Source organism: Patiria miniata, unplaced genomic scaffold, assembly GCF_015706575.1.
Source record: "Patiria miniata isolate m_02_andy unplaced genomic scaffold, ASM1570657v1 HiC_scaffold_14, whole genome shotgun sequence".
Taxonomy (NCBI): domain Eukaryota; kingdom Metazoa; phylum Echinodermata; class Asteroidea; order Valvatida; family Asterinidae; genus Patiria; species Patiria miniata.
The window spans coordinates 421,220-437,196 of NW_024037052.1; the positions used below are offsets into that span (position 1 = coordinate 421,220).

At 40.1% G+C, this 15,977-nt stretch overlaps 1 protein-coding gene across 1 annotated transcript; it reads left to right on the forward strand.

The window, feature by feature from the left end:
* The first annotated feature begins 1,933 nt into the window (after positions 1-1,933).
* On the forward strand, positions 1,934-12,820 carry LOC119722182 (coiled-coil domain-containing protein 77-like). Its single transcript, XM_038192229.1, has 5 exons — positions 1,934-1,989; positions 3,171-3,334; positions 9,691-9,812; positions 11,888-11,941; positions 12,816-12,820. The coding sequence occupies exons 1-5, from the start codon at positions 1,948-1,950 to the stop codon at positions 12,818-12,820; spliced, it is 387 nt and encodes a 128-aa protein (XP_038048157.1). The 5' UTR covers positions 1,934-1,947.
* Positions 12,821-15,977: the final 3,157 nt, after the last annotated feature.

A 15,977-nucleotide genomic window follows, 5' to 3' on the forward strand; every position in this document is an offset into this window, starting at 1 on the left:
ACCCTGAGTGGGGGTCCATTATTTGAGAATGAAGCAACACAAAATGAATGAGAGTTGCTGAACAAAATTCTAAGTCCAAACCAACCACCCTGTTGGCGGCTACGAGGCTACGGAGTGGGAGTCCCCTTGAATATGCTTGAGAACGAAGCAACACAAAAGGAATGGGAGTTGCTGAAAAAATTCTAAGTCCAAACCAACTACCCTGTTGGTGGCTACGCGGTCACAAAGTGGGAGTGCAATGGACTCCGCCCTGGAGCATGACGCATACTCGGCATAGTACATACAAGTAGCGCTGAGAATGTTTATTGAGGTCAATCAGCCGTGACCTCGTAGCCGGCTACGAGGTGGATAGATCGAGTGGCGGGGTATTCTGCAATTGTGCCGACTTTTGGGTAGACAGTCATATTTGAATGAATGTATTTGGTACTTTTTGGTAGGCTACTCACAAATTTACTCAGACTGGGACCGTCATGACCGTGAGTGCATAAAAACGTGCAAAATTACTACTGACGTTTTTTTACTCACCATTAGGCAGGCTAATTAATGCCCACACAACACATACATTAAAATGATATAGTTGCAAGCATGTCACCTGCGAAATTTGAGACCTTAAATCCAATTTTAAGGCAAGTTTTTGGCAGTTCAAAAACCATGCATCAACGTCAATCCCCATGCTCTGGAAATGTGTGTTTGATTCCCAATGTATTCTGGGTAGGTGTATGGAATGTCAGACAAGTCGACCGTTGAGACAACTCGACTCGGGACAAGTCGGCTGTTGAGACAACTCGACTCGGGACAACTCGACCGTTGAGACAGCTAACGTGCACGGCACGTGCACGGTACGGCCACGCGGTTGACCGGAGATGCGCGCACAGGCCCGGCAAATTCGAACGATGTGCAAGGACAATCATGCTGTGCTATATCGGCTCTGCTCTATTATGTGTCATAACTCCCAAACGGCGATCAGCCGCCGTCAAAATCCCCGGTACTATCCCCTAAACTAGGCCCAAAAACATGCGAGGCGACTTGTCTCAACGGTCGACTTGTCTTTCCATTTATCGCACATACGGTCGAGTTGTCTCAACGGTCGAGTTGTCTCAACGGGTGACTTGTCCCGAGTCGAGTTGTCTCAACGGTCGTCTTGTCTGACCCCCGGTGTATGTAGAGCCTTGCAGCTAACTTGTTTTTTATTCGATGGCCAAATGAACATAGCGCCCTCTGTTAAAAAATGAAACATTTTGCATTCACTCAGATCAACAAGAGGGCGCTGTTTTATCTACACGATAATAATGTTATAGCTGAGGAGTCTTTTTGCACAATGCATTGCAGTACACATCAACGTGATGTCTCACGTATGGATTTCGATAGCCCGACTGCGTCTTGCCGTACAGTACTATCGCAAGCTCTGTAGTACGGCCAGACGCCCAATGCTTCCACAGAGGCTGAATTTTTTTGGCCGCTGATGTAGCGATTTTGCTACAGATTTCGATCGAGATTATCTTTTCATCCAGGACACAAATTTCCAAAGTTAAGGTTCTTAGTCGTAGAGCAACTCATACCTTTTCGAAAAAACGTTCTTTTGTCTCAATATTTTCATCCATCTGGCCAAAAGCCGACTTTTCAGTCATCTTCCACAAATATCGTCCCGAAAATGCTCCCCCTTGCGATTTCAAAATGGCGGCCGCGCTGTAATGTATGCATTATGCGAGTGCGCTTGGGCAAGGTAATGAATATGCATCATAGTTTATGACGTTTGTCGGACACTCGGCGCGGCTGGCCATACAAACACGAGGTCATGAACTAAATAATGCATATTCATTATCTTGCCCAAGCGCGCTCGCATAATGCATACATTACAGCGCGGCCGCCATTTTGAAATCGCATGGGGGAGCATTTTCGGGACGATGTTTGTGGAAGATGATGACTGAAAAGTCGGCTTTTGGCCAGATGGATGAAAATATTGAGACAAAAGAACGTTTTTTCGAAAAGGTATGAGTTGCTCTACGACTAAGAACCTTAACTTTGGAATTTGTGTCCTGGATGAAAAGATAATCTTGATCGAAATCTGTAGCAAAATCGCTACATCAGCGGCCAAAAAAATTCAGTCTCTGTGGAAGCATTGGGCGTCTGGCCGTACTACAGAGCTTGCGATAGTACTGTACGGCCAGACGCAGTCGGGCTAGGATTTCGATAACTCTCTGCAAAATTAGAATTAAAAGCTGAATTTTTGGTGATGCAATGCTCACAACAGCAACTTTGCGAGGCAGAAGTTTGGGGGATTATTGAAGAAACTGTAGTGAGTAAGAAGCTTGCAAATTTGATTCACACTGGTTTTATTATGCAGCACAAACTTTTGCACGATATGGATACCTTAAGTTTTGGGACTCTCATACATGTACACAGTATTGAGAGTCCCAAATTTTGGACTAAAATTTACTGTGCTGTTTGGGCCTTGCGATTCAGCGCGCCATGCATGCTCAGACTCATGGTACATGATCGCACGGTACATTGCGTGGTGATTGCCATCTTTATTTTTGGGAAGCTTGTTGTCGCCGTTCTGTCATCATCATTTTACCCCCAAATTTCCCTTAAAAAATCAAAAGCCTGCCCTCTATCTATGACATTACTTCTGGAATCAGCCTCCGCTTCTTTACATTCTTTACATACTGAGTAACCTACATGTACACAAACTAAATAGGTCAAGTTTGTCCCAACTCTGCCAAAAATGACCCACAAAAATTCCCCGTTTTGCTCTGACACATATCCAAGACGACAGCAATCTATCAATCAGTCAAGACCCCGTACATGTAGTTGCATGGGTAATGTTGTCCCTGGTCTTTATAGTATCTTTTCCCCTTAGATGTTAGAAAATGGGTTTTTTTAAACCAATTTCAAGACCAGGTTTTACAGTGACATCATTTGTTACTTTTTGTAAAAGTGTTATTGGATTAAGGAAGTAAAGGGAAATATAAGATTTCAAATAAACACTTTGAATAATAGTCCAATGTTTTCAATCACAATACTGTTTTTTTTTTCAAATTTCTCTGGTTATTATTATGTCAGTGTGTGTACATGTACAAATTACCACTACTCCAATGGAACAACTCATAAACTTGCAAATCATAGTCACATGTAGCACAACAATACTTGTCCCTTTCTTTGTTGTTTAGCATAAGCTTGAATGGGAGTTACGCCAACGTGAGGAAGAAATCGCTGAGCTCCAGAAGGCCCTGAGTGACATGCAGGTTTATCTCTTCCAGGAGAGAGATCATGTCTTAAGGCTCTTTGCTGAAAATGACCGCCTGAAGATACAAGAACTGGAAGATAGAAAAAGGTGCGTGGGATTGTCTGATGAAGATGTTTTAAGTCTTGACTAAGGCTCTCAGCTAATGTTCTGCACTGCATGGATCATAGTGATTAGCTGATCTGGATTAGTGTGTTGAGCTTGTCACGGGTGTTGGTCACTTTGCTGAATTACCACTTCGCCGAATAACCACTTAGCCAAATGGCATCAGGTCAACTCGGACCCAAACCAAGTCGGACCCATGCCAAGTTGGACCCACGCCAACTCGGACCCACTACCAACTCGGACCCACTACCAACTCGGACCCAAGACCAACTCGGACCCACTACCAACTCGGACCCAAGCACGACCAACTCAGACCCAACAATGACTTAATCATTAGTTTCAGAGATTATATTTATACATGTAGGTCATCTTAATAGTGCTTATATAGTGAAGATATTCGGTAATTATATTGGTCAGAATGGGGCTTTTAGTTTTGTTGTTTGATTATACTACATTGATTTTGCACTCTTATTACTCATTCACATGAAGAAATGGATATGTGCAATGTTTTCCTTTTTCATCTGCTTTTTGTGGGTGTGTGCCAAATAATCAGTGTTGTAGGTCTCGAGACCGGTCTCGAGACCACTTTTTGCTGGTCTTGGTCTCGGTCTCGGAAGCTGTGGTCTCGGTCTTGGTCTCGGTCTTGGTCCCCTTTAGCCCCATAAATGTGGCCTATTTACTGGACTGCCTCCGTAAACATAGGCCACACATCCACATGTACAAAAATCGTGTCGACGGAGCCAAATTTTGATTTTCACATTTAGGCTTAGTTTGTAGGGTTTTTTTGCTTTAGAAGTATACTCACCTTCTTTATAGGCTAATCAGAAAGTGCTGCCTTTTTCAGATGTATATTTTTCGTGAAATTTCCAGATTCATTTTTACACGTTTGTGTATCAAAATTTCAAAATGAAATTTCACAAAAATTAGACATCTGAAAAAGGCAGCACTTTCTGATTAGCCTGTAAAGAGGGTGAGTATGCTTCTAAAGCAAAAAAAACCTACAAACTAAGCCTAAATGTGAAAATCAAGATTTTTGTACATGTGGATGTGTGGCCTATGTTTACGGAGGCAGTCCAGTAAATAGGCCACATTTATGGGGCTAGGTCCCCTTTGGTCTCGATATTTTGGCTCGTCTCGGGTTGAGACCGGCAATATGTAGCTTTTACAGCTTGATCGATTACTTTTTGTTTACTTCGTTCAGTACAATTAATAGTTAAAACATTTGCTAGCCCGTAGATCAAGCTTGTTATATATCGCGGTCGGTTTGGACTTGACAGCACGTTGGAAAGTCTCCAAAGTACATGTAAAGCTGCAGCAGTTCCAGTCACTGAACGATTTGGAACAAGTTCGGCATTTATCTGTTGAGTCGGGCACATAAAGCAAAGTATAAACTTCTAACAATTTATACAATAAGGGTCAACCATTTTTGGGGATTGTGTAGTTTAGCCCACCCCTGTGGGCGTAATCACTTGCATTTTGTATTCTGATAATAAATGAGGTGCTTCAAATTAGTTATATATTTTCGACCCCACACAATGATCTCTTTAATTTGGGACAGTATTTTGAAGAAAAAGTAAATATTTCAACCTGATTTTCCAGCATTGAACTCACACACTCTTACCAGTTACCACTCACTGTTGCCATGAGAGTGTATGATGAGACCCCATTTTCTGGCTGCTCAGTTTGAAGTACCCCATTATTCCTCAAAAATTAAAATCCCGTTCAGAAAAAAATTAAAAATCCATATCTGGCACATACTGGCTACCACCTCACAACTTGTGGGTCTACATGTACAAGTCCACATTCTATGACAGAAATTTAAAAATTGATTCAACATTTTCTAGCTCCCATTTTTTAAAATCAAGTACATGTACACAAGTCTTGTTAGAAGTTAAGTCCTATATTTATTTAAGGAAAAAAAGAGGCACAATGTAAAATTAAAATTGCATCTTTAAATATCCGTTAGAAGTCATAGCTGAAACCAAGGGGTGACTGTGGAGTTTAGGATCCGAGTTCCTATAACAGATGAAACATCTACCTTTAACTTTTACTTTTGTCAAGATTGGGTGCAGCCCATTATATTTCTTAAGTATAACTACTTTTTGCTCAAGTAACGTGTCATGTATCAATTTGTCAACACTGCCACTGGTCAAAATTTTGGTCTGTAATCTTTGTGAATAGAAAGGTTACAAGTTTCAACTATAATAACGTGTCTTGTTTTTTTATTTCGACTATTGTTATTTATTATCAGCGGTCTTGGTCTCGGTCTCGGTCTCGGACCATATTGGTCTCCGCCTTGAAGGGGCTGGTCTCGGTCTCGGTCTCGGACTATGCGGTCTCAACTACAACCCTGCAAATAATATAAACCAAATTAAATCACACTCAATGAAGGATTTCAATATGTCACAAAAATGTTGTTCAGTGAGGAAGTTATTAATTTGAAATACATGTAGACCTTTCATTTCATGTAATTGTTAGTTTGTTTAATTTTTTTTTTTTTTACGAATCTGTTTAACTTTTTATACTTTTTTGATTAACTTTTTTCCCCCATGGAACATCATAGTCGAACATACAGACAGCTAATGTACCTGTAAGGCCTTGAAGGATAATCTTCCCAGAGCTCCAATACTCCTTTTTGATGATTGACATTTCATAATTGTAGGGTATTTAATAAGTTGATCTTTTTTTTAGTTCACATGCTGGCTTTGAGTTTTGTGGGTTTTTTAACGAATCTGTGTAACTTACTTTTTTGATTAACCTTTTTTGTTCAATATGGAACCTTCGTTTTTCTTGCAGTGTATGCAATGGTGTTTATGTGGGTTTTTTTGTTAAATACATATACAAATGTACATGTAGAAATTAGAATAGACTTTGTTTTATACTTTATTTATTTTATTGAATGACTTATAATGTTTACTTATATTTATTGAATTAATCGTGTCATGTTTGAAAGTGTTTATGTTTCAATGTCATACTTTCCAATTTTATTTTTCTATGAAGATCTGTTTTGAATTTATGTGGTTTGAATTAAAAATGAAATGAATTGCTGTTAAATTGAGCAAGATGGCGTGAACGATGTCAAATATGAAAATGAATAATTGGTTAAACTTTAATTTTAAATTTTACTTTTGGTTAAAGCGCAATATGTTTCAATGGAAACAAATAATAAAAATAAATAATTAATTACACTTTTAAAGCGCATTTCAAAAAAGCATTTCAATGCGCTTTACGACGACAAACTGCTGCAATACAGATATTTTACCTGACAACTACAATGAAAATTTATACTTAAAAGCATCACTGTATTAACAGATGATAAGTGGACAAACTTTATGAAATTGTCAAATAATTGTAAAAGTCCGAGTTGGTCATGCATGGGTCTGAGTTGGTAGTGGGTCCGAGTTGGTTGTGGATCCGAGTTGGTAGTGGGTCCGATTGAGTTGGCGTGGGTCCGAGTTGGTAGTGGGTCCGAGTTGGCCTGGGTCCGAGTTGGCTTGGGTCCGACTTGGTTTGGGTCCGAGTTGGATCGAAACCAGCCAAATTACCACTTAGCCAAATTACTGCTTTGCCCAATTACCACTTCGCCGAAAGTATTTGCTAACACATTATGCTCGCATGCACAAACTCATGGTAATTATAACAGCTGACTGGTACTTAATATTAAGTGGTTTTCATACTTGTTGTGTCTTCTATTACTAGGTTTATGTGACATTGTCCTCTCAATTCACTTTGAAAGTGCAGAAGTGGAATTTATAAAATATATTAATCATTGACTGTCCGTACACGGTGACCATGTTTTTGGTCGCACACAGTTAATTCTGAAACTTTTTTTTTTTCTTTTTAAATCTTCATCCCCTTCAGTACTGTTTCAAGTTGACTATAGAATGAAAAAAGTTGAATCTCATATGGGTTTGGATAGGAAGGGGTAAAACAACCCCAAGTTTTTCATGTAGCTCGTTTTTATGGCTCCATACATACATGTACGTGTCTGTAGGCATTTCTTTATGGTGTAAATCAAGGACACACACATGCAACATCATCAGTGAATTGTAAATGGAAGACGAGTTTGATTAGAAAACGTGTACTAAACCAATGAGAGCAGATGCAAAAATGTTCAGAGTATAAACAAAGGAAAGGGAAGAGAAACATTAGAAAATCCTTGATTTACACCATAACAAACTTGTTAGTACGTGCGTTTGCGTGCAATTCGGCGAAGTGGTCATTCAGCGAAGTGGTAATTCGACGGAGTGGCAAGTAGGCGAAGTGGTTATTCGGTGAAGTAGCAAATCGTTGAAGTGGTTGTCGACAAAGAGGTTGGTTGGCAAAGCGACTGCAAAAACCTTGTCACAATAGCAGTGCTACTGCCTGTCCTGAGGCTGAATTGAATCCATGTACATGTACCTGTAATCTGTATGTTGTGCAGATGGATGGTGACTGTTTATACTTAAAAACATCACTGTATTAACAGATGATAAGTGGACAAACTTTATGAAATTGTCAAATAATTGTAAACGCTGTCAAATGATTGTAAAAGATGAGTCCGAGTTGGTCATGCATGGGTCCGAGTTGGTAGTGGGTCCGAGTTGGTTGTGGATCCGAGTTGGTAGTGGGTCCGATTGAGTTGGCGTGGGTCCGAGTTGGTAGTGGGTCCGAGTTGGCCTGGGTCCGAGTTGGCTTGGGTCCGACTTGGTTTGGGTCCGAGTTGGATCGAAACCAGCCAAATTACCACTTAGCCAAATTACTGCTTTGCCCAATTACCACTTCGCCGAAAGTATTTGCTAACACATTATGCTCGCATGCACAAACTCATGGTAATTATAACAGCTGACTGGTACTTAATATTAAGTGGTTTTCATACTTGTTGTGTCTTCTTTTACTAGGTTTATGTGACATTGTCCTCTCAATTCACTTTGAAAGTGAAGAAGTGGAATTTATAAAATATATTAATCATTGACTGTCCGTACACGGTGACCATGTTTTTGGTCGCACACAGTTAATTCTCAGAAACTTTTTTTTTTTTTCTTTTTAAATCTTCATCCCCTTCAGTACTGTTTCAAGTTGACTATAGAATGAAAAAAGTTGAATCTCATATGGGTTTGGATAGGAAGGGGTAAAACAACCCCAAGTTTTTCATGTAACTCATTTTTATGGCTCCATACATACATGTACGTGTCTGTAGGCATTTCTTTATGGTGTAAATCAAGGACACACACATGCAACGTCATCAATGAATTGTAAATGGAAGACGAGTTCGATTAGAAAACGTGTACTAAACCAATGAGAGCAGATGCAAAAATGTTCAGAGTATAAACAAAGGAAAGGGAAGAGAAACATTAGAAAATCCTTGATTTACACCATAACAAACTTGTTAGTACGTGCGTTTGCGTGCAGCGAAGTGGTAATTCGACGGAGTGGCAAGTAGGCGAAGTGGTTATTCGGTGAAGTAGCAAATCGTTGAAGTGGTTGTCGACAAAGAGGTTGGTTGGCAAAGCGACTGCAAAAACCTTGTCACAATAGCAGTGCTACTGCCTGTCCTGAGGCTGAATTGAATCCATGTACATGTATATATACATTGTACCTGTAATCTGTATGTTGTGCAGATGGATGGTGACTGTTGGGGAGGATTCTTTGATTGGCAATGACGGACTGACAACCTTGCGGGCAGAGTACAGGTCATTGTTTGCAGGGCTGGGTAGAGCTTCAAGTTCTCTCTAGGTGTGCTTCACAAAACAGGTCTCTATTAATGTTGTGCATTTTTCCAATAATTTAGTCTTTGAATATTGGAACTTGAATTTGAACAAAAAAATCATCCAATGACATTGAAATAATTTGGAATGTATCGATATAGATTTTGAGCTAGCTGACAACCTGGCATTTGGCAGATATTGAAGATCCACATTAGGGCTTACATTCCTCATGAAAACTCTCAAACCATCTGCGTAAAGTGTGGCGTTTGACTAAACAAATCAAATCTCTCAACTTAAACTCATAAAATCACATCATGGACGTTTTTTTGTCATTGCTCACATTAAAAAAACAATTCAATTTGATAAAATGCTATTCGGATATTCGGTGGATGATCAAATATTTGGATATTCGGTATATTTTGCACAACCCTTGTCTAGACTAAGCAATTGCAATTTGTTCCACACTAGTGCAAAAGTATGTTTAGAGATGATGCATTCATGAACATGTATGAATGTTGGTGCTGCTTTAATACCCCACATGTACAATCAGTTACACGTATAATGTGATATGGAAGTAAACAAACCCTGTTAGTTTGGATTTACCAAAGGTGTACTAACTTGAACTTTTCCAATGATTTGATTTGTACTTGACAGAATCCAGCATCTGTTATCATTATCAAGCCCATCAGGTCCTGAAGTGACATACTTCCACAAAGAACCATCAACGCGGGCAATTGTCACACAGAAACACCCACAAAAGAGACATCCACATGCAGGTCAGTGTGTAACACCGCACTGGCAACTCTACCAACGGGGCTGCAGACTCATATTTGTCAATGTCCTTGGCCAAAATTTGTTAATCAATTCCCTCGCCCATCCATGGGCAATTCTACAGAATTATAAACCTGAATGCCAACAATTCTTAATGGCCAAAATGCCACAAAAGAAATATACATATCAATTTGAAGCATATTATCTGTATTTTATTGACATGTAGTTTATTTAAAAGGGAAGATACAACATCATTGCAAACATCAAAAAACGAAATGATCAAATTATGACGAAATATATTACTGGACTGTCAGTGAATGACAGTCTAAAGCATCCTGTAAAATCGTGGCTCCTGGTGTGCTGACATTTTCAAGAAACCTTGTATTATTCATACACTGGTCGGCCGAACATCGTTGGAGAAAACTGGCTTTTTTCAAAAACTGCTCCTAACTTTTCATATTTAGTCATTCCGCATTTTCTTTGCAATCAATTACGCATCTGTGTAGGGGTACAAGCCTGCTAGACTGATTCTCTGACCTAACTTCCTCAAAGTGTACAAAGTGCTACGTCTCATCTTACGTCTCATGTCACCAGACCACAAGAACATGGTTGGATTTCTTAGATTTTCTGGCATTTCCGAACCCAAAACGTGAAATAGGTCAGTTTAAAGGGAAGATACAACATTGGCAAATATTACAAAACGATATGAACAAAGTATCACTAAATACCTTAGTGGATTGTTAGGGAATGACAGCCTAAAGCATCCTGTAAAATCGTGGCTCCTGGTGTGCTGACATTTTTTAAAAAAAAATGGTATTTTTCCAACGCTGGTCGGCCGACCAGCAATGGAGAAAACTGTTTTTTTTTTTTAAAACTACTCCTAATTTTTCATAATTAGTTATTCTGTGTTTTCTGTGCAATTGATTACACACCTTTGAAGGGGTACAAGCCTACTAGACTGCCTCTCTGATCTTACAATCCCCCAAAGTCTATAAATTCTCCGTTTCATCTTAAATGGGGTCTGTGAACCAGACTACAAGAACATGAATGGTTTTCTTGGTTTTTCCAACATCTACAAGCCCAAAACGTGAAACAAGTCATTTTAACAATATTTGCTAAAACATACTAATCCTCCAAATCCATTTATTTCTGATTATTGCAGCAAAAGCAAATGTTGTACATGCCCTTTAACAATATTTTTTATAGCACACTAATCCCCCAGATGCACTTATTTTGAACATTGCAGCAAAAGCAAATGTTGTACATTCCCTAACAAGTTCAACAGTTTGGCTGTTACTTGTCAATGGAAAATCAATTGATGACAATACAAAAAATTGATTTGTCTGAGTACGTCCGGTGTTTTGAGCCAATTTCTACTACAGCAACAAAGTTGGATGAATAATTTCTTCTTTGACTCATCAAAGTAACTAGTGACTAACTGATATGTTTTATCAGAATTAAAATCTACCCCGTGATTATAACTACAATTACATACACTGTTGAATTGCCCAAAATGTACGTCTGACACTGCGGAACTGCCCCCATTTAAACATTATTAAGAGTAAACCTAGTCAAGTTCCCTTGTATTGGGTATTTTAAGTGTCAACAGTTCTTCAAGTTGTCCTAAATGTCTCATCCTTTTCCAAACAAGCAAACAACTCAAGGAATGCCATGGATAAGCCAGTTCGGTATTTCAACTGCTTATGTGCACAACGATATGGGTCACCGGTCATTCGGGATAGTAGAACGATCAAAGGCGCATGAATGCGGGTGCGCGACGCTTGTGTGTAAATTACCACCAGAGTGGTCGTGCGCGTAACATCGCCTAACATCGTGTCAGCAATGTTATCCCAAATGACCTCAGGTCATTGAAATACAGAACTGGTTTATTACAATGAATTACAGTCGGGCATTAGAAGACTTTTGACCCAACTTTGAACATTGCATTTTATTCTGGCAAACAATTATATATCTGCACACACTGTCCATCAGATTTCAAAGGTATATGAAGGTGTAACCTGTAATTTCCAAGACGTCTCATGTTTTCTTCTTACTTGCCTGTCTGGTTTTTTTTTTCCAGAGGGTGAAATATTGGGGTTTAAAAGCCAGAGTGCCAAGCAGACCACAGAACAACAGAACACGGAGGAATGCACAACACAGAGTTACTGCTAACACAAAAGGTAGGTAGAGATTACATACCGGTATGGTTGAGGCAAAGGGTGGTTGATAAAACATTGCAAAGCCAACACTCCTCAGATCTCATACCAACCATATCAGGCCCATTTTTAGTATTTGTGGGTCAGATAAACTAGTGGATCATAGTATTAATACAATGTATGTCAAATCAGGTTTTGCCCTTCATTGATGTATAAACACTGAATACTCAGTGTGTTACCTCCTGAGTAAAAGTTGGAAAAAATCACTCTGTTGGGACTCGAACCCACAACCTCCTGCTTTCTAGTGCAGATGTTTTACCACTTGACCACTGAGCTAATGGGATCGGTTGGCTGGCTCGAATCTGATGTATTGGTACATGGCAGCGGGCATCGCATTAACTATTTATAAGGTCTATGGGATTTTAATTTTTTTTAAGCATTAATATGGTTAAGGTTTGTGACTCATGATCAGAGGGTCAGGGGTCCGAATCTAGTTGCCGGTTATATGTGTGTCCTTGGGCAAGCCACTTCACCCCCACTTGCCTCTCTCCACCCAGGAGTATAAATAGGTACCGATATTAGCTGGGAAGTAACCTGCAATGGACTGGCATCCTATCCAGGGGGGATAAAAAAATATCCTCGGTCGTTTCATGCCTTTGAAACCGGAGATGTATTGGCTAATGACAGACTTTACTTACTTTCATAGTATTAATAGTAAATATATATATCTGTTGCAGCTTTTGGTAGGTGTGTTGATAATTCCTTGATCAGCTGATGAAATTACCTGTAGTTACTCCCCTGAGAAGTGAGTTTGGCAAAAAAGCCGCCTCATCATACCATGAACTTTCCAAGATTAGTTACATACGTTATCCCAGTAAAGTTGCTTCAATCACGATAATTGATCAGATCATCTCCAAAATGGTGGTTTCTTTTGTCCGAGTCTGTACCAGCAGGTTGATCCTGTTACCATCCATCAATATTTTCCAATCCTCATTTCAGTCCAACAGCGCCCAGCCCAAAGCTGTCTATCCTGATTCAGACCAGCAGCAGGCAGAGCCAGAGAGTCTGTTGCTACAGATTGAAGCTCTACAATCTCAGATGAAGGAACAAGCTGAGCTATCTAGAGAGCGGACGGAAGCCTTGCTGGAGGATCGTAGGGTCAGGATGGAAGAGATGCAGACTGTGATTGAGAGAGATCGCTCCAAGATTCACTCCCTCAATGAAAAGTAGGAACTCCCTTCATTGATTCCTTATAATCTTAAATGAACTTGACAAAGGTGCCCAGTGGCATAGCTAATGATAGGGGAGGAGGATGAGGGGCATGGACCCCTCTGCTCAAAGACTGCCTCCTACTAGAAACTGAGGTCCCTTTAGGGCCCTCCAGCAACTTGGACCCCAGTTACATCCTTGAAGGTACCAATAAAGATAAATGCACATGTGTGCAGTTTGGACAACGGGCAGGGGTTTCAAATAGATTATATTACCTGGTGTTTGTGTTGTTGCATGAATTGGCAAAACATTTCTAAATATGTGGAGTGCCCTGGCCTCATGGTCTGGAGCATTGAACTCGTTGTCTGTGGGTAATTCTACAGGTTGTGGGTTCGAGTCCAGCCTGGGGTTATGGTGCATGTTCCCTTTGGCAAGACACTTTGTCACTCATTGCTTCGCCCCACCCAGGAGTAAATGGGTACCTGTGAGAACAGAGATCGCAATTGTGATTGATTTTAGCTACCTTGCGTCGAAATGACTACACCGAGCTGTATGGGCTTTATTCAGGAGTCGACTATATTAAATTGAAAGCGAGGTAAAATCTTCATATTTGGAACTTGCAAAGAGAAATTAAAGCAGTGACATAAAATTAATTACAAATTAATACCAGTCTGCTTTAATGAAAATTTAAATTTGTTGTTAAACATACCCTAATGTTTTTAAGCCACATTTAAAATAAAAATTGAAAGTGAGGCTAGAATGCAAAAATAGTCTGGCACCATCCTATTCAATAGTTTATAAAATACTGTCAGGGAACATGACTAAAATGACTTCCTCGTGAATAAAAATCCATATTCCACAGGAAGCTGAGATTGTATTTGCAATGTTTCATTGGCCCAATGATCAGGGGTAATAATAATGTAAAGCACTTTGATCTTAGTTATTTTAGAAACCACAGTCTTTCCACACTAGTATATTGGCAACACATCTTGCCAAAATAACATGGAGGCATATGCAGTGTGTGCTTGCTGAAATTACATGAGTCAATTGACTAATAAAACCAAATTAGGTTTTGTCCATCACCGATGTATAAACACTGTATTCTCAGTGTGTTTCCTCCCGAGTGAAAGTTGGAAAAAAATCACTCCGGTGGGACTCGAACCCACGACCTCCTGCTTTCTATTGCAGATGTCTTACCATCTTATGAATAGTTAATGTAGTACCCGCTGCTATGTACATCAGATTCGAACCAGCCAACTGATCCCGTTAGCTCGGTGGTCAAGTGGTAAGACATCTGCACTAGAAAGCAGGAGGTCATGGGTTCGACCGGAGTGATTTTTTTCAACTTTAGGGAATGACAGCCTAAAGCATCCTGTAAAATCGTGGCTCCTGGTGTGCTGACATTTTTTAAAAAAATGGTATTTTTCCAACGCTGGTCGGCCGACCAGCAATGTCTGGTTTTTTTTTTCCAGAGGGTGAAATATTGGGTTTAAAAGCCGAAGTGCCAAGCAGACCACAGAACAACAGAACACGGAGGAATGCACAACACAGAGTTACTGCTAACACAAAAGGTAGGTAGAGATTACATACCGGTATGGTTGAGGCAAAGGGTGGTTGATAAAACATTGCAAAGCCAACACTCCTCAGATCTCATACCAACCATATCAGGCCCATTTTTAGTATTTGTTGGTCAGATAAACTAGTGGATCATAGTATTAATACAATGTATGTCAAATCAGGTTTTGCCCTTCATTGATGTATAAACACTGAATACTCAGTGTGTTACCTCCTGAGTAAAAGTTGGAAAAAATCACTCGGTTGGGACTCGAACCCACAACCTCCTGCTTTCTAGTGCAGATGTTTTACCACTTGACCACTGAGCTAATGGGATCGGTTGGCTGGCTCGAATCTGATGTATTGGTACATGGCAGCGGGCATCGCATTAACTATTTATAAGGTCTATGGGATTTTAATTTTTTTTTAAGCATTAATATGGTTAAGGTTTGTGACTCATGATCAGAGGGTCAGGGGTCCGAATCTAGTTGCCGGTTATATGTGTGTCCTTGGGCAAGCCACTTCACCCCCACTTGCCTCTCTCCACCCAGGAGTATAAATAGGTACCGATATTAGCTGGGAAGTAACCTGCAATGGACTGGCATCCTATCCAGGGGGGATAAAAAAATATCCTCGGTCGTTTCATGCCTTTGAAACCGGAGATGTATTGGCTAATGACAGACTTTACTTACTTTCATAGTATTAATAGTAAATATATATATCTGTTGCAGCTTTTGGTAGGTGTGTTGATAATTCCTTGATCAGCTGATGAAATTACCTGTAGTTACTCCCCTGAGAAGTGAGTTTAGTTACATACGTTATCCCAGTAAAGTTGCTTCAATCACGATAATTGATCAGATCATCTCCAAAAGGGTGGTTTCTTTTGTCCGAGTCTGTACCAGCAGGTTGATCCTGTTACCATCCATCAATATTTTCCAATCCTCATTTCAGTCCAACAGCGCCCAGCCCAAAGCTGTCCATCCTGATTCAGACCAGCAGCAGGCAGAGCCAGAGAGTCTGTTGCTACAGATTGAAGCTCTACAATCTCAGATGAAGGAACAAGCTGAGCTATCTAGAGAGCAGACGGAAGCCTTGCTGGAGGATCGTAGGGTCAGGATGGAAGAGATGCAGACTGTGATTGAGAGAGATCGCTCCAAGATTCACTCCCTCAATGAAAAGTAGGAACTCCCTTCATTGATTCCTTATAATCTTAAATGAACTTGACAAAGGTGCCCAGTGGCATAGCTAATG